This window comes from Sebastes fasciatus, chromosome 23, assembly GCF_043250625.1.
Source record: "Sebastes fasciatus isolate fSebFas1 chromosome 23, fSebFas1.pri, whole genome shotgun sequence".
NCBI classification, from domain to species: domain Eukaryota; kingdom Metazoa; phylum Chordata; class Actinopteri; order Perciformes; family Sebastidae; genus Sebastes; species Sebastes fasciatus.
The window spans coordinates 3,209,292-3,229,107 of NC_133817.1; the positions used below are offsets into that span (position 1 = coordinate 3,209,292).

Consider the following 19,816-nt stretch of genomic DNA (forward strand, 5'->3'; position numbering starts at 1 on the left):
GAGCTCGGGAGTTGTCGCTGACCTCATGACCTTTCCACTAGCACCACCAAATACAGGGCAAATACAGCAATGAACCTGTACAGTATGTCAGTTATGCTGTCTTTGTCAGCTTTTAGAACTAACGTGAACAATAAAAAAATTATAAATTAAATAAAAAATATAGGACGTACTATGTATATATTTTATACATACAAACACCCGTTAGGTGAAAAACTTCCTTGTGTTTCACTGAGTGAGAACCGACATGTTTAAAACAGCCTCAGATGCAATATTCATGTCACGAATTTTGGATTTTTAGCAGCTGGTACGGTGCACCCAGCCCCCCTCCCCAGGCAGGGAGGGAGGTGGAGGGTGGGTGGAGGACAGGGAAGAAGAAGGAGAGAGAGAGAGAGAGTAAGGGGGGGGGGGTCCTGTCCTGAAAACACACTCCCAGCTCTGGCTGTTTACATCTCTTTGGCACGTCTGTGGCTGTTTCCATGGCGACGGGAGTAAAGATAGTTGGGGATGTGTCAGAGATACAGTGCGCCGAGCGGGTGCTGATTGCTGGACGTGAGTTGAAGAATGAACAGGGTACACAGGAAGTGGGAGAGAAGAGGAGGGCGCCGGCTCACCATTAGCTCAGCCAGCCGCCAGACAGATGCATGCTGGTTTTTTTTAGGCACCGGTTGCTTTGTTTTTCGCCTTTCACTCTCACCGGGGAAACGGTATTTACAGCTGCACTATAGGCATGATGCTAGGGGTCGAATCACACACCTGTGTCATTAGAGTAAATGATAAAGTGCAGCTACAACAACTGACTCCACACTAACTGAGGTGCTGCACAGTTTACTGAATGACAGTCTGGTGTTAGGTCTGGCAGAGGTCACATATAAAGTCAGTAGTCATCGTGTATAGTTTACATATCGGTAACATTTGAATATTTTATCCCTGATCCAAATCTGATCTCTGAATAATAATACATTCTCTGTTGCTCTGAAGCCTGATGTTCCAGCATCTGGTTCGTATCCGTTGCTATGGGTAACAACACCGCCCATTACTGTCTAACAGATCCAGTGCTTCAATTGGCACCACTTTAAATTAAAAAAAAAATCTATAATGGCTCATTGTCTCGTATTTGACCTGCAGGATGAGCAGGAAGGACTTTCAAAAGAGCACAGGGAGTGATCAGAATCATAGCAGGTGAAGGGTTGGACGAAGAGGCCACCTCAAACCGGTTCAGGAAGAGGACTAATCCAAATTGTGTACAGATAAAGATGGATCAATCAAAGATACGGCTTCTCTTCTTCCAGCTGGTTCATCAAACATGCACTTTCCTATAATGTCCTTGATTTATAGTATAGCAGGACTGAGGAACATTCTATTACTTGCAAGCGTAACCTTTTTTTCCTTTTACTAAGTCCAACACAGTTCAGCTGGACATGCAAAGCAGATTACCTTACAAGAGACGCGTGACATGATGTACTACAGTCTGGTATTTAAAACAGAAGTGTTAATAGGTTGAGAATGAAACACAGGTAGTTACGTTTGAATAAAGACAAAGCAAAGAAAGAAACAATCAGTTAAAAGATAAATAGTTTATGTGAATCTCTCACATAGCATTTACCTTTACTCTATACACATTGTTTTTGAACGTGATATACAGTATGTCATCTTTTTTTTTTTTCTTTTTTTACAATTTGACATAATGGTTGTTTTTGTTTTTTTTCAGCATGCACTTTAGAATGCCAACAAAAGGCTCCACAAATACAGACTTCAAACTAGAATTTTTCCTCACAGTAAAACATACAAAACATGAACTCGGATCCAAAAAAGCCTGACAAGTTTGAGGACACGATGGAGAAGCACAGCATCAGACTACCATGACTTTCACAGGTAAGAGCAAATGTACTCAACAGTAAGACACAAAAATACATGTTTTCTGGATTCAAAAAAATAAACACCTTTTTTTCTTTTTTTTCCCCTCCAAGTCACGACGTCATCCTAAAAATACACAAAGAACGGGTAACCCTTTTGTCAATTCAAAGAGTAAAGCAGCGTGTGTACTACACGAGGAGGATTGTGGGTATACAGGGTGACAGCTAGCCCAACAGGTCGCACAAAGAGTTGTGTCACCTGCCAGTCCTTTTTCTTTCAGCTTTCAGAGCTTCACTTTTCCTTTTTGCCTTCTTGTTTTTAAACTGGAATCACAGTGTGGATCGGCGCTTTTTGTTTTTCGGGTGCTTATTGCAAATCCGATCTGATTGTTTTGGGTACTTGGTGATTGCTACCGTGCAGATGTAGCCGCTCTAGAAGCCCCGCTTTTATATCTTGGTAAACTTCTGCTACACTTTTTGCTCCAACCCCCAAACAAAAGAGGGAAAAGTTTGGAAGTTATTTTGTTTAGCGCACCAGGAGTTATAGTGGAGCGGATAGTGGAAAAATCATGCAAATGTAAGTGATACAAGCACCAAATTTGGCATGATGATTCCCGAGGGGAACGCTTAGCAAATATGAACGATTGGCCACGTGAAAATCCAAGAAATTGACCTGCAGATGATGGTTTCTCTCATAGAAATTCATCTACTTGCTCGAGCATGGGATCAGTAGTCCAAAGTTTCCTTCCCTTTTAACTACCAGATAAGCAGGAATATGACAAGCTTATTACAGTTAAAAATTGTTAAAACTATCAAAATTAGATCCAGCATGCCAGAAAACATATAATTTGACACCAAGATCACTCAAATCAATCAAGTAGATGAATTTCTATGAGATAAATAAATCATTATCAGCGGGTCAATTTCTATCTGTCTATCTTGGTTTTTCAAGTGGCCAATCGTTTATATTTGCTTAGTAACCCCCTCGGCAACCATCATGCCAAATTTGGTGCTTGTATCAGTATTTGCACGATTTGATTGAAAACTAGATAAATAGTTATCCGCTCCGCTATTATGAGGAATAGTTTGGTGAGAATAATTTGTTTGTGTTTCTGCAGCACAAACGCAGGTTGGTTGCATGTTAAATGCACGGCATGGAGAAGGGATAGGGGGGGCTTCTACAACGGCGACTGCATCACAGGGGAACTCTGTCTCATTCGTGTTTGTGCTAGAACTAACTGGAAGAGTGACGGCATCAAGTCCACTCGTTGGTCTCCGCTGACCGGGCCGTTCAAACTGCAGATCTTACCCTGGTGTTTTAGGATACACACACAAACATTAACACACGGCAGAGCAATTAACCTACTGAAAATCACCAAGGGAAACAAAAGCAGAGATGAACCGTAATGTCACATTTATTCAACTTAGCACGTTTTTGTCTCTCTATACTGTATATACTGTATGTAGAATTTCATATATGAATACACTCCATTTTTAGAACACAAAGTGCCTCAACTGATACATCTTTAATACACTTATTGCGAGGAGGGATACCACGGCGAGGAAAGTGATCGAGTGTCACGACGCAAAACCAAACCCACCTCGTTAACCTGACTCGCCGTCAAAAGACAGATGTGACGGAGCCAGCTTGGCCCAGATGTGCTGTGTTGTTGTCCTATTTACAGGAGCGATATCTATACAGTAGTATAGTCTGTTTTAATTAAAGACGTGTCCAGTTTGCTCTCCTTTTTTTTTCTCCACAGTTCCAAAACAGGAAATCAGGAAAAGGTAAATGCTTATCAAAGTCCTCCCAGGATTCCTCGTGAGTTTCTGTCCTGCTCACTGTGCCGTCGGCTGGGCGACGGCGGCGGTCAGTCAAGAGTTTTTGCGCGCCTCCTCATCCTCCATACTGTCCCGTAGGAGCGGCTCCAAATGGGGTCCTCCCACTGCAATAGGTCCTCATACTGATGATGAATTATCCCACCATCACCGTCATTCAAAAAGGAAATGAATCGTCTAAATGAAATATAAACACATTTCTAAATATCAGAAATGCATAATCTTGTCTTTGTTGAGCATCATTTCAGAGGAACTCGCCATGCACAGACCGCACGATTCGACTCTTATCAGGCCATTAAATAGGCTTTATCAGTCGCTGTAAGCACCATAGATGTGGGTCAATTCGGGCCTGCTACACCTACTACGTTGTAAAAGTAAAAGCAACACATTCTAACAAAACTAAATGAAGCGTCACGTTTTTAACACAAACAAAAAGGCTTCTTTAGGTTTAGGCAAAATAAAACAGGTTTAAGCAACAAAACTACAACTTCTTTAGGTTTAGGCAATAAAACTACAACTTCTTTAAGTTTAGGTAACAAATCTACAAGTTCTTTAGGTTTAGGCAACAAAACTACAACTTCTTTAGGTTTAATAAAAAAAACAGTAATGTTTAGGCAACAAAAGAACAACTTCTTTAGGTTTAGGCAAAAAAACAAAACACTTGGTTAATTTGAGGGAAAAACATTGTCATTTGGGTTAAAATAACTATGAACACAAAGTCAACTACACATTTTTGGTTTCACACGGGATATGAAGTCCGGTCTCCTGGGTGAAAACCCTGTGTTTTATGGTCACTGTCGTGTTCTCTCGGTGATCAACCATGTGAAAATATGATAAAACTAGTGGGTGTAGTAGGCCCCTATTGACCCACATCTATGGGGCTTATAGCGACCGATAACGCCTATTTAATAGCCTGACAACAGTCTAATCGGCTGCACAGACTGGCTATTTTCAATATATGCACAAATAAATGAGAACATAGAACAAATGGAGCTCTTTCAGTTTATATCCAGACTTATATAAAAGCTCTATTGTATATTGCAGTGGGGAGGGGGGGGGACTCAATAATTTGGTGTGCAGACAAAGACAAATGTTTGCAAGAGCTCTTCTTTTTAATTGTTTGACTTTTTTGCCGAGCTATGTGTAAGATGCATCTAGCTGCGAGCCAGTTGCTAAGCAACCGTCTGCTACCGGTATAGACATACTGTAGGGATGGGTGAGGCGCATCGCTGCACGGTTATGTCTGCTGTCCCACACCTGTTGGTGCACAGAGGCAATTTATGAAGGAATAAATGGCAAAGCGAAGGCTGCTTGGGTTTAATATGAGATATGAGAGCTGTTCTAAGGGAATTCAGGTCAGTCTGTCTGGTTGGGGGATCTGAGAGCAGTTAATAGCCCTTGGTGATGGCTGATAGAAAGTGAAACTGTGCAGCTAAAAGAGCAGAAATGGAAAGTTTTTTGTAACAAACAAAATCTGGGTGCAAATTTCCAAACAAATCTAGTGGCTCATGATGCAAAATGCAGTTTACACTAATTAAACTTATGTCCCATATTATGTGGTAATTCACTGATTAAAATGCTACAAGCAGCACCTTTAACAGCGCCATCAAAAGTGCATGTTACTCTGCGACCACATACTTCTTAGGATTATTGAATAACCCCCGTTTTTACACACAAAAACAATTCATGACCAAAAGGGGTGAGAGGGTCCCACGCTGCGATCTGACCCTCGCACCTGCTCACAGAAGGTTACCTTTCCGCCATGGCAGCGTATTCCCCCTCGAGCCATTAAGACAGAACGCTGCTCTCTGCTTGTGTGAAACCAGTAAAGACAACCTCTTTGCAGTTATCTGTGAGCAAACAACCAGAGACACAAACAAGCTTTTTGGTGGCAAAGAAAAAACAAAAACACAAAAGGAGGTGGGGAGAAAGTTAATAATCGGAAATAGCAGCAAGACAAGCAAAAAACAAAACAAAAACCCACATGCAGAGAGAAACCAACACCCAGCTGGCGTTCTGTGTTTTCAGTCTCCTAGGTGGATTGTTGGTGAAGCCAATGGCGAAATGAGACAGTCCAGTAAAGCCCAACATAATAAATAAACACTCCTTCAAATATATATATAAACATATATATTTCCATAAGCTCTCCTCACGTTCCTTCCCCCGCTTTGCCACAGCGCTTGCAGACGATGGTTACAGGATGATCCATGCAAAATCATGAGCAGGCCCAGCGGCAGGTGAAGAGCGACAGACTGTGCTTTGTGTGAGTCGTCCTGAAAGATGAAATCCTCCCGTCTCCGTCCCAAAAAAATTAAAGTATCAAAAACAAAGTCACAGTCGTATGAGGTTAAAAATGAAGTGACATCTCTCGTTTCTTTTTTTGGAAGCACGTCTTCAAGGTATCTAAATATAGCAACATCTAATATCCCTGATTATTCATGTTGTCCTTTATTAAATGTCATGGCTGCTACTTCTGGAGCCACCAGTCAGAGTTCTTTTTATTGCAAAGTGTTACGACAGTATGGAACTAAAGGGGAACTCCGAGTGACACGGGACCAGGATGTTAGCTAAGCACATCTATCTTCGAGGAAAAGCTCAAACTAACATTAGTCTTAGCTACAAATTCACAATATCTAGAACAGAGTTCAGATATAATATCAAAAGGGAGGTGGTTTGTTGGGGTGGGTAGGATGTGTGGGAGTGGTTTAGGCCAAAGTGGACGTCTCACAGGATGGAGGGGATGGGGGAGCGAGAGCGCCGCAGCAGGCAGGGCGATCCGTAGGGCGAGCTCACAGGAGACACCCTCAGGGCGTTACCAGCCATGCCCGCTATGTTGTTTAAGCTCCGGGATTTCTCATAGCCTTCAGATGAGGGGGGGCGACAGAGAGGTGGAGGTGGAGGTGGTGGTGGTGGTGGTTTGAGGTGGTGGTGGTGCAGGAACAGGACATGAACACACACAGGCAGGCAGGCAGGCAGGCGGTTCGGGCAGGCGGGCGCGCGGGCAGGCAGGCAACGATCCGAGTCCGAGCCAGCCGAGTGAACCGAGACAAGACAGGAGACAGGAGTGAGACAGAGCAACAGTAACATACTGTATGGTGAGTGCATGCACAGCACATTTCCTGACTGTGAGGCAGATTGGAGTCTTACATAGGCAAATGTTTGGAGCTGCTCTGGAGGGTGAAATAACCTTATTGGCTGAGTTAATCCTCAGCGGGTATAGAGCCAAAGAACCACCAGGTTTCTGGCACTTAGATGCCTTCCATCCACACTGGAAACCTGATCTGACCACAAAATATGCATCGCACCGTCCCATCGGTATTTAGGAATAAGTTTAATCTCGGACACAGCTTTTTTAGAGAAGAATGGTATCATTTAAAGAGAACAGTTGAGCTATTTTACTCTCCGCCGTCAAAGTAGGCGACTCAATTTGACGAGCAGCCGAGAAGGAAAACACGTCTGCATCATCAGCCTTCTGGTTGTAAGTCTGAGTCAAGCTATGACTCACTCGTCATTCAGCAAAAAATGACAACAAACCGGTGGCAAAAACATCTCTGGAATATCATATTTATAACTATTAGGGCTGTCAAACGATTACAATATTTAATCGCGATTTTTTATCTGTTCAAAATGTGCCTTAAAGGGAGATTTGTCAAATATTTAATAATCTTATCAACATGGGAGTGGACAAATATGCTGCTTTATGCAAATATATGTCTATATATATTATTGTAAATCAATTAACAACACAAAACAATGACAGATATTGTCCAGAAACCCTCACAGGTACTGCATTTAGCATAAAACAATATGCTCCAATCATAACATGGCAAACTGCAGCCCAACAGGCAACAACAGCTGTCAGTGTGTCAGTGTGCTGACTTGACTATGACTTGCCCCAAACTGCATGTGATTATCATAAAGTGGGCATGTCTGTAAAGGGGAGACTCGTGGGTACCCATAGAACCCATTTACATTCACTGATCTGGAGGTCAGAGGTCAAGGGACCCCTTTGAAAATAGCAAAAATGTAGCGCACGTTTAGAGTGTTATTTAACCTCCTTCACGACAAGCTAGTATGAAATGGTTGGTACCGATGGATTCATCAGGTTTTTCTAGTTTCATATGACACCACTATCTTCACTCTAGCTTTAAAACTGAGCTGCTACAACCTAAAAATTGCAAGCTGTATTAATGCATTAAAAAAATTGTGATGTTAACGAACAAATTTGCATTAACGCGTTATTATCGCATTAACTTTGACAGCCCTAAATACGAGACAAAACTGAATTAATAATCCTGGGTGCTGTGCGATGGATAGCGCTAGTCCCAAACGGCGCTAATGAATGAATAACATTAGCAAGAAGCTATCCTTTAGCTGCCTGAAGCACAATCACTACCGTCTAGTGTTTCGTACATCCTTTGTTTTGAGCCCCGCTACAAGCCAAAAAATTGCAAGTTGCATTAATGCAATAATAATAATGTTAAAACAAATGAACATATAAACGAACTACACCACGGTCGCATGAGTAAACACAACGACGCTGCGAAGGAGGACGGGTCGGCGTGATGACGTTTAGTCATCTCATTTAGCCGCTTGTTAGCAACCGCCTTTTTTAAGACACATAAAGGCTTCAAAATTCACAAGTACGAGTGTATTTACTGACGTATTTTATAACTTCAAGGTAGCCACACTAGCCTATAGCTAGTATGGTGCAAAGCTAGTAATCTAACATGCTGATGTTCCAACACAACGAATGTCATGATTATGAATGCATGAAATAATGAAATCCATTTCTATTTTCTCTCTAACGATGGTTCTCTGGCTCTACTCACTCAACCAACCAATCAGATTGCTTCACCCTCCACAGTAACTCTCTGCCTTTGAGACAAGCCTGTGGGATTAAAAATCCAGTCTGCCTGAGTTAAGTAGGAAACCCGTTAGTCAAATATTGTTATTCTTGAACTAGTAGTGTTGAAGAGTAGAATCATACATTAGTATCTTCTCTCATAAGAAAACTATAAATCTACTAATAAACTATATAAACTGCTCATTCACATTGAAGCGTCATTCATATATATTAAGACTACCGACATGCACATTCTGTATCAAATCTAACAGTTTGTGTGTATAAATGTATCCTGCACATACTGATGATGATGAGGATAAAACATTTTTAGTACATTAATTATAGAATCACACTTTAACAACAGCTCAAACTTCTAAATATTGCAGCATGTGATGTGCACGCTGGTGCAAAAATAAACAAAGCAAAGCCCAAGCAGCCAGATCATTAACGGAGCATGCCAATCAGCTGGCGCTAACACTGATGAGGAACAACTAATGGAAACGTGGCCTCATTACCATACTGCATACGGCACCATTTGTTTCACCGAGGGGCGGGAGAGGAGGGTGTACGTTAAACCGGGGGTGTTTCAGAACCGGCCGAGAACCGGCAGAACAAAGGGCAGCCTGGGTCTGTGCCGACAGGTAGCAGGGGGACTAGAAAGGACCCGATGTTTTATGCATTAGCGGCGTCAGTGTGGCGGCGACTGCAACCGCCGACTAAGAGCGGCGGAGACGAAGGCACAGCTGCTCGGGCCGCCTACGTCGGAAAAAAAACAAAACAAGACTGGCGAGGTGCTGTTAGAGAGACCACCATGATGTGCTCCCTAAAGGATCTGGACCACATGCACGGTGGTTTATCTGCCTACAGTAGACTGGAGAATAACACGTACATGATGTATCATCTCATTAGAATTCTTTAGAAATAGGAGCTGAAATTCAATTGTAAAAACTAATGGTGTGATAGCATTGATGTGCCCGCTATAGAGTGAGTAGAGTAGCACTATAGAGCAATAACACTGAGAGCAGGACGTTCATGGAGAGGCAGTTAACTTCTGATAGAAGGCAATTATCCGAGGCTTACCACTTCCACATTACAGCGCAGATTAACACAGCAGTAATGCCTCTAGATGCTCCAGATAAAAATGGAGGAATTAATCTAACAAACACGCTTCAGGGATGGCGTGGTGTCTAAATATGATTTCAGTGTGGTCGAATAGAGGCTGTAACCGAAAGTTATTTCATAGTGTGAAGCTGCTCAGTTTATACATTTTTAGTTCATGACCTTTCCTGCCTTTGAAAATCGCACGGAACAGCGGCGGGACTTTGTGGTGAATTCAGCAGATGTGAACTTCATGATGACCTTTAGCTTGGGTCAAAGTGTTTGGAAGGTGAAACCCTTTCTGGGTCTGACCTTTCTCCACCGATGCACCGCTACATGACTGACAGGGCAAAATCATCCGGACAAATCTGATGTTGACGTCCGGTGATATTTCTGATTGGGAACAATGTTTCCAGTATTCACCTTATCCTTTAGGGCGTGTCGCGTCATGTTGTGTTCTCACTTTCGTTTAGAGCGGAAGTAGGGATGTACATAATTAACCGTTTAACCGTTAACCGACATTAAGCATTTTAACCGATTAACGCTATCGGTTAAAACGGTTAAAAGAAATGTTAATAATTAACTCAAAAGCTGAGCGGCTCAGAGGAGCGGCTCGTCACTTTAAGGAGAAAAACTGGTCCACCTTAACGGCCCACCTTAAGAGGCGTAGCCGGAGTTGCAGGATACAGGAAGTTGGCTCCGGTCTCTCCAGCTCGCTTGAGCGAAGCAGAGGAGTTGTAGTTTCGTCTACACCTACGTTCACAGCTAGAACGCCACCAACAACCTCACACTCACCGCCAACACACACACGGTGTGTTGGAAACTCGCTGAAGTTACGCAGACTACGTGTGCGGCGGCGGCGAGCACGAAGCCTCCGGCAATGCTAGAGCTGCTAACGTAGCACAAATACATACACTGTTTGTTGGACACTCGCTAAAGTTATGCCGGGCAGACACACAGCTGACAACCTGCTAAACTAAACTAAATGTGCGGTGGAGACTTTTACTGGGAAAGTGGCTGCATGTCCGCGACACTACACGCAGCATCGTAGCTGCTAAGTCAACGAATATCTATTGTGCTCCTGCAGCTGGTACGAGACACAAATCTTGTCGGTTAACGAGGGTCGGTTAACGGTTAAGAACATTTTTCTAAATGAGCATCCCTAAGCGGAAGTGCCATTATTTTTGCTTAGCGTCGCCCGTCGCCTGTGTTAATGCATCCGTGGTGATCATCCTCTGCTTTTAATACTTTTAATTCCTCCTATTGTGGGATATCTGAAACATCTGCTGGCGTATGTATCATCACCTTAGGGGCAGATGATACACTGTGGGCAATTTCTCTGGGAGCTGCAGACGGGCAATGAACCTGGCAACAGCCAAATAAGTGAGACACGGGGTCAGGAAATGTATTCAAGTGTTTCCAGGCAACAAGAAAACATGAATAAATTGTGAAGAAAGCAACAGTTCTGAGTCAGCTGCATGGACACGGTTGCCCCTCAGAACTGCCAAAAAAAGGTAGCGCTTGTATGTGTCGCTACCGAGAGCCGCGATGGTTAAGATGCACAGGTTACGTTACCTGAGCTGACTAGGCTGTCTAGGCTTGAACAAACAGCCTCCCCCCCTCCAGGGATGTCGGTGTCCCGGTCACTAAGGACACGGATCAGCTGATGAGGATTTTTGACTGATTGTCTGAAAACATGTCGAGCTCTGACATCTGTATTTTTATGGTAAAGCATTTCTGAAATATGAACTGCTCTTGTTTATTCATAGAATATTCCACACACACTGAAAATGAAAACATCGGTCACAGGCTATCCCTCGGAGATGAAACCTAACCCAGACCTATAAGTGATGACTAATGAATGAAATATGACTCAGTGTTTATGCACAATAGCAGGTGTGGATTTCAGAATGATTCTCTAAGACAAGAAAATGTTATAATAATAAATGCATCCATACTTTAAAATATTAATTTAAACAGTTGAATTGTACATGCAGTTACCTGTTTTCAACATCCCTCCGTCTGCAGAGCAGGTGTAGTCACTAGCGGCGAGCAGGAAGCACGTCCCCGTGCTCCGGCGGTCGTGTTCCCGGGTGCTGGACCTTCGCATGGGGACACTCTCCTCTGGAGACATGGTCAGGTCGCTGCCGCCGCTGCAGTCTGCTGACAGAACTATGAGAACAGAAACAGGTCAGTTTAGGGATCCGAACTATTCTGTCAGGGCTTCTTTTTCTTTTAGTAATAAATTTAACAACCTCAATTCATACAATTTATAATATTCTGACATAACGGTAGATTAAAAAAAGCCAGAAGCAATAAACTTACCATTAAAGCTTCAGTAGTGGCATCAATTATTCCCTGATTTTCAACAGAGATACTAAATAATTAGATAATACGATAGTTATACATTGTTTTAATCATATCCCTCCATTCTTAGGTACAAGTTCCCGGGAAACGCGCACACTACACACTGCAGAAGAGTTACTTTAGCTCTGAGAATATCTAGTGAATGTACAGTGGACGTTTGTGCAGAAATAACTGCTGCAGCTCCTCCAGACCAACAGAGGTTTCCCGTGTCTTGTGAAGTGACGGGGCTCCGCAGAGAGAAACGTTATCGTCTCCGACCAAAACTCCGGCGTCTCCCCCGTTCCCTCCGGCCGCGGTCGGGAGGCTGAGGCGGGAAAAGCCAACACTAGGATCAGCAGTGATTCATGGAGAGACCTTCGTCTGGTCAGCTAACATTACTGCCAAGCAGCTGAAATATAGAGTGATATTGTGCTTTTAGCTGACGTGTGTCTCCTCACTGTTTTGAGCGATGCTCGTTCATGTCTATGTGGAGCGAGCACAAGCGCGAGCAACAGGACGCTGACTTTCGTTGACTTAACGGCCACAGGTGTCGCTGTTAACAAGCATTTCTGATTCTTACAAACAGTCCCTTTAAAGTTCGATTTTATCAGAACGTCAAGACAAGAAAAAGACTGACTTGAGACAGGCAGGACTGAGGTTTATGACCACCTGACAATAAATGATCGAGATCACGGGAGCGCGCTGCAACTCTAGCAAAACTCTTGTGATTTTTATTCCGACATTGTAAATATGTCTGCAGCAGTGAAGTCGTTTGGTGTTAAGGTCGGCATAAATCCTCCCACACGTGACTGAACCGAGTGTTCAGTACATGTTGAATCTTTCACACTGAAACTTAAAGAATGAGGCGATCTAAAGGGCACCGGAGAGGAAAGTAACCTTGCAGACTGTGTATTTGAAATGACTTCTAAGGAAATCACACAGGCGACTAAACCAGATTGATTCTGTTTGTGCATTCAGTCGAGGCATGAATTATTCTATGCTTATTAAATATAAGGTTCTGAGACCTAATAAACAAATAGACTGTAAAAGAGACCCATAGGGGGCACGTAACCTCAGGAACGTCTGCTCCAGCATTCAAAGAAAGCCGGTATACGGAGGTCGACACTAATTTCCATCAATATCAGATGTGTGGAGAGTAAATTACTGATGCGGGGCCTGGAGGGAGAAAACAGCCACCTACGGTCTGAACAACAAATGAACAATCCCTGCTGGAAGAAAAGACTTGGACACACAAGGACTCTGAATTCTTATCAGCATGAGCTATTTCACACAATCGTCTCCTGCTCTCAGTACCTCGTGCATTGCCTTCCTTATCACTGTGGCAACCAGAGATGAAGGCCGCGAGGCAAAAGAGCTCAGTCCTCTGTGAGGGAGCTGCTGTGGTGCGAGTGAGTCTCCGGGGGGAAACATTCATTCCCTCGAGGGGGGGAATCTGTCATATGGACACTGCTTTCTACCTGAAATGAGGTCCCTTATGGATTCCTGCCGCTGTCGCTACATATATAGCACCATTCCCTGAACTTTACTCCTGAGGTGTGGTTTGCGATGCCGGTGCTGACCAATTTGGTGCCCTAGGCAGGATTTCATCTGGTCCCACTCCACCTCTTTTTTTTTGTGTAAGCGTGCCCTGCCAGCAGGTTCTTAAACAGTTATTTTTGTGCACACAGGATTGACATAGCTTCGTAACTAGGGATGCACAGATACAACTTTTCAGAGCGAGTACAAGTACAATTACTTACATTTGGGTACTCGCCGATACCAAGTCCCGATACGAATACTTCTCTGTACCAAAAGACCCTCGTTAACAGCCAGCTGGAGGGTGTGAGCGACACACGGCAGGCTGGGGAGTCACGCATACGAGGCGGTGCGCCGCCACCGGCTCTAGGTCGGCTTGGAAAGGCTCGGGGCGAAGGTGCTTCCCGGGGCCGTGGACAGAGTGTCACTGGGGCGGACTGTCCTCAGTCAGAGTCAGAGTCTTACGCACGCGCGAGTCAGAGGGTGCAAGCAAAACCCTGTGGCACAATAAAAGTGAGGGCCCGCCCGCACCATCGGGGAGGTGGAGCGTGAGCGCGTGCGATAGGACCCGAAAGATGGTGACGAGAGGTTAACGTCACGCTGCCGTAAAGTGGTATTGGTGCCGTTGCATCGGAGCCGTTTTGCGAGTACGAGTACATGAGCACAGTATCAGACCCGATACCCGATACTAGTATCGTTATCGGTGCATCCCTACTTCTTGACATGCTTATAATATAGCTATCATATCGACCTTGATTAAGAGAATCGCACCAGTAACAGTAACATTAAAAAACAACAAGGTAAGCTGATAGCTATATATCTTTTAAATGAAATTGTCTTGTGCAAATACACCAAAAATGAAACTTTAGCCTACTGGTAGGCCTATTTCTAACATAATTTAACCATATAAAAGTGAAAAATAGAACCATAGGTTATATTTTAATCCCATATGGCCTTGATCTGGCCGTATGGTCTTACCTGAGCGGTGGCATTCTAGCACTCTGCTCCCTTTGACGTGGCAAAGGTCACCTTGAGTGCTGTTGCAGGTGGTGTTGAGATCGGCTTTGCAGTAGATGGGGGACCCTCCCTGCACCACCTGAGGGATGTGTTTCTTCCTCTTCTTGGGCAGCTTCTGCTTGGCCATGGCCAGCGAGTAGTACATCCCAAAGTTATTGACGATAACGGGCACGGGCATGGCTATTGTCAGAACACCCGCCAAAGCGCACAACGCGCCCACAACCATGCCCGACCAGGTCTTTGGGTACATGTCGCCATAGCCCAGTGTTGTCATGGTCACCACGGCCCACCAGAAGCCAATGGGGATGTTCTTGAACTCGGTGTGGAGGCTACCAGTGGGGTCATTGGGCTTAGCGCCGATCCGTTCGGCGTAGTAGATCATGGTGGCAAAAATTAACACTCCCAACGCCAGGAAGATGATGAGCAGCAGGAACTCGTTGGTGCTGGCCCGTAACGTGTGGCCCAGCACTCTTAGCCCCACGAAATGACGTGTTAGCTTGAAGATACGCAGGATGCGAACAAAACGCACCACCCTGAGGAAACCCAACACATCTTTGGCAGCCTTCGAAGAAAGGCCGCTCAGCCCTACCTCCAAGTAGAAAGGCAGGATGGCCACAAAGTCGATGATGTTGAGAACGCTCTTTATAAACTCCAACTTGACCGGGCAGAAGGTCACACGCACCAAGAACTCGATGGTGAACCAGAAGACGCAAACGCCCTCCACGTAGGTGAGCGCCGGGTCCGTCTTGATCTCGTACTGCGGGCCCAAGTCCGGCAAGCTGCTGTTCCGCATCGGGTCAGTCTTGTTGATGATGGTGTTGAAAGCCTCGTGAGTCTCCAGGCAGAAGGTGGTGATGGAGACCAGGATGAAGAACAAAGATGCAAAGGCTATAAACTACAGAGGGGGGGGGGGGGGGACAAGAGAAGAAGAGAAAAACATTTTAATATCAATCCATCCTTTACATTTCAAATGGTTTGAACCGTGACGTTCTATATACCCTGGCTGAGGATACATACGCCGAGACAAATCAATTAATTTACTCTTGAGAAAGAGATTGAACTCAAGACAAGTTTAATTAACTTGCATCAATTTGAATGGACTCCAGAGAGAGGAGCAATCTATTAGCAAGAGCAACAAATAAACACACACTTCCCCCCTTTGCTCCTGGTGGGAACGTAACACAGGAATGAGATGCAGTCAGATTTAATTTACTGCTGCTGGTATGTTTGGCAGGGGGAGATAAATTCCACCAACGCCTGTCGGTTGTCGAAAAAAAACATAGGATTACGCCGCTTAAAGCTGAAGTAGGTGAGATTGGAGGAAATATGATTAACAAAAGTTATTTTTATAAAACGGTCGCTATATCCTGACAGTAGTACATGAGACAGGTAATCTGACAAAAATCATGTTCGTCTGTGTTCTCCGAAGCTCCTAACGGCATCTGCAAGATTTCACAGACCGGAGGAAAGCAAGCAGTCAGAGCTGATCTGAGGTCTGCTGTCCATCTGCCGTCTATGAGAGCCGGCTGTCAATCACTCACGAACTCCGATCAAACGGTCAAACTAGGCAGCGCTGATCAAATATCAATCAATATTATGTTACTGTAATGTCTATTTCTCTCCTCAAATGTTTCAGAATCATCTTGTAGTGCACGGTTTAGCTGTAAAATGAGAAAGTTTGTGACGCCGCCGCCATTGTAAAATCCGGTGAAGGAACGGCAAGTTCCGGTCACATGACCGGAGCACAGCCAATAGGAACGCTCTCTCTCTCTGAAATGACCTGTGATTGGTCAAAGTCTCCCGTCACGGGCTAGATGTTCTAAAGCCTGAAAACAGAGCCATGAGGAGGAGCAGAAGTCTAGTTTCCTCTCAGAACACTTGAATTACAATATGCTGAAAGGTTATTATGGAATTTTTGCCCAATGATGCCAAAAATATATACTGCCTACTGCCACTTTCATGGAGCATTTGGAGCCAAGGTACAGTTTGCCAGGTCGCAAATACATCTCTGAAATGGCCATTTCCAAACTATACGGGACAGTGAGGGGACACATTTCATGTAGGCTAAAAGACGTGCAGGCTATTGAGGTGTGATGTGTGTGGTATCCGATCAGTACTCGGTATCGGCCGATACCGCAAGTTCAGGTATCTGAATCGGAACATCTCTATATGAAGCACTGCCTGTTATTAATAACTATTCTATTCCCCCCACCCAAACAACATCACAATTATTCTTAAAGGACCCATATCGTGCTCATTTTCAGGTTCATACTTATATTTTGTGTTTCTACTAGAACATGTTTACATGCTGTAATGTTAAAAAAAAACTTTATTTTCCTCATAATGTCTGTCTGAATATACCTGTATTCGCCGTATGTCGGAAACGCTCCGTTTTAGTGCATTTCAACGGAATTGCGTTGCTAGGCAACAGCTTGGGTCCATGTTTACTTCCTGTCAGCTGATGTTATTTACATACACTGCAACAGGAAATAAACTGGGACACATTTAAAATGTTTATGTTTAAAACCGTGTAATGGTCTAAATATTGTATATTTGTGACATCACAAATGGACAGAAATCCTAACGGCTTGTTTCAAACGCGCAATTTCTGAATACGGACTGTGTGTATTTCTTGGTATATTGAGCGTTTTGATCGTTTAACAGTATTTATTAAAGCACTTAAACCTGCTTTATAATATAAAAGACAATATGGGACCTTTAAGTTGTTGTTCTATTTGGCAAACTGATATCATGTTGATACACTTGAATCTGTACGGTAACAGTATTAAATGATGAGTCACATACAGATTATTTTCTGCTTGTGTTTTGGTCTTCTCCTGCTAAGTGTTTATCGAACCACCTGTCAGATGCAGAGCTCCCATCCAGCGTCTCCGCCGCCCTGCCTGGAAGAAGCTCAGCTCAGGCTGAATGTGCAAACATCCACAGCTTTTCTCCGAGAGAGAGCTAGACGGAGCAGATTTCCACACACGCAGCCTACTACGCTCCTTCTCCACCTTCCTCCCACAGATCCATCCACTGCTGCGCTCTCTGCCTACTGAGCCCTGAAGAAGTCGTTTCACAGATTCACACCCTGCCTTGTTTTTGGATCGCATGACTCACGCGCTCTCGAAATACCATTGCCACTATTTGGGTCACTCTGCTGCTGAACCGTGTGCTGTGCATTCACTCTGCTGCTGTTAGCATGCGCTCTCTTCATATATATTATATCATTTATGTCTTTATCGTCTTATAAGTGCATGTGTTCATCTCTTTGCAATACCATAAGCCATATTCCTATTCACAAAATGTTCAGACAAAAAAAAGTTTTGTCTTACTTTGTCCTTTTCTGTATGTTTTCTCTCAGCCTTATCGTGTTTACTGGCACTTACAGTACAGCAACATACAGTACAGTAGTGATGTACTGAAAGCTAGAGCATCATAAGGGCTTTGTGCATTTGGTCTATTAAAGCTGCTGCTAATATAGACACTGGAGTCTGCTTCCTCTTCTATAGACTGATCTAGGAGCTGTGGGCGGAAGTAAACAAGACACCATTTCTGCTGTTGATCTCACTTGTAAACCTGCACAGCAACACTGTGAAAATGAAATGACGTTCTCTCTAGAATCAGACTATCTTTTAATTTTACTTTACTTTTTACTTTTAACAGTTTCTTGGGTTTCAGAAGAAATCATGGATTGCATATTTATGATCATAAGATAACAAATAACTTGAACGGGGTTTAATATCTACACAGCAGCCCTGAAGAACCTCTACATGTACAGAGCAGGCGGGTCTGAGAAGTGAAGCCAATGCAGAAGTGTCTTTAACTTGCATTCTCTCTAACAGCCAGCAGGGGGCGACTCCTCTGAAGTCTGATTGTATAGAAGTCTATGAGAAAATGAGCCTACTTCTCACTTGATTTATTACCTCAGTAAACATTGTAAACATGAGTTTATGGTCTCAATCTCTAGTTTCAAGTCTTCTTCAATACAGCATGATGTTCATTTAGTAAATTATGGTCCCATTTAGAGTCACAAAGACCATAAAGCAGGGGATACTTTAGGGCGGGGCTACCTTGTGATTGACAGGTCGCTACCACCTACCAGTCCGGTCTGGGAGTTGTTCGTGTTTTCATCTTACAACGTTAACCCTTTCATAGTGTGTTTTCAGTTCTGGTTGCAAAAAGCCAAGATGGCGACGACCAAAATACCAAACTTCAGGCTTCAAAACAGAAGTTCACAAACCAATAAGTGAAATCACGGTGACTACGTCCACTTCTCATATCCAGTCTGTGGTACACAGTCGACCTTCAGAGGGGACGACTGCCAACCATAACCAACCATCTGTACTTTCACATACAGGGGAACGTACATTCAGTTGGACCGTGCCCACCGCAGTCATAGAGACATCGCTAGCAGAGAGCAGAGCACATAAACCATCAATTTGCGCTTCAACATCCGAGTCGTATTTACGACTTTAAAGCGTGGAATTCTCCGTAAGCTCAGATATATCCAAGCTGGTGCTTACTAATATAAAAGTGCCTCAAAAGGCAAACAAATATGGATGCTTCAGAGCCCAGGTCTGTCGTTCAGGGTAATAAAACCCACATTTAATGAATATATAGTGATATATTGTCAAATTACATAACCCACTCTAGTAAAACAGTCTGGAGTTGTCCCATGACTTGAATGCTCACAAGCTGTAAACATCTCCCATCTCTACCATCTGTTCCCGGTGACGTGCATGCAGAATAAGACCAAACTGTGTGTGAGTAGAAGTAGAAAAGCAGCTTTGATTAAGGTGTTAGTTTTAGGATTTATTTTTCCTTTAAACATGCAAACTCCTAACACAGCAGTTCCTCCTCCCGCTGCTCCGTTCTGACTTTCTCCCGATCTCACTCCTCTCTTGTCTGCCCTGTTATCATGACACACCGGCTGAAACGAGCAGCAGGACGACCTGAGCTGTTTCCTTCGGCTGCTCGGATGCTGCGCTAACTAATGACAACCGCCGTCTCGTGCTGGGCTGTAATATCGCGGCGTTCTGCAGAGCGACGAGGATATATCCTCTCCCCCAGCGCACACTGGCCTGTAACAGCTGAATCACGTCACATTAAACAAGCCAGACACCCAACGCACATGCATACACATTATTACACCAACCTGCAGGTGCACACTGATACCCATGTATCCTCACAAGGTTATTTATGACAGGCATTAAAAATGCAAAGGCGCTACTCTACCATGTGATTGCAACAGGCACATGCTTTCTAGACATCCTGATTT

The 19,816-nt window shown here is 43.9% G+C and overlaps 1 protein-coding gene and 1 long non-coding RNA gene across 5 annotated transcripts in view; one reads left to right on the forward strand and one right to left on the reverse strand.

Annotated features, from left to right (window-relative positions):
• Nucleotides 1-1,559: 1,559 nt before the first annotated feature.
• kcnc2 (potassium voltage-gated channel, Shaw-related subfamily, member 2) overlaps nucleotides 1,560-19,816 on the reverse strand; it is a 79,376-nt gene continuing 61,119 nt past the window's right edge. Inside the window, exons 2-5 of one of the 4 annotated variants that reach the window (XM_074626310.1) lie at nucleotides 14,497-15,430; nucleotides 11,638-11,808; nucleotides 5,446-5,542; nucleotides 1,560-3,869 (exon numbers count right to left, since the gene is read on the reverse strand). In XM_074626310.1, coding sequence (XP_074482411.1) covers nucleotides 5,481-5,542; nucleotides 11,638-11,808; nucleotides 14,497-15,430 — 1,167 coding nt within the window. In that variant the 3' untranslated portion in view covers nucleotides 1,560-3,869; nucleotides 5,446-5,480. Of the gene's footprint in view, nucleotides 6,554-11,637; nucleotides 11,809-14,496; nucleotides 15,431-19,816 lie in introns of all 4 variants that reach the window. The other 3 variants (XM_074626311.1, XM_074626308.1, XM_074626307.1) reach the window with 3 other exon arrangements.
• On the forward strand, nucleotides 6,641-18,530 carry LOC141762282 (uncharacterized). The gene is made up of 3 exons (XR_012592777.1): nucleotides 6,641-6,787; nucleotides 11,665-11,826; nucleotides 17,381-18,530. It is a non-coding gene; the product is annotated as an uncharacterized LOC141762282 (long non-coding RNA).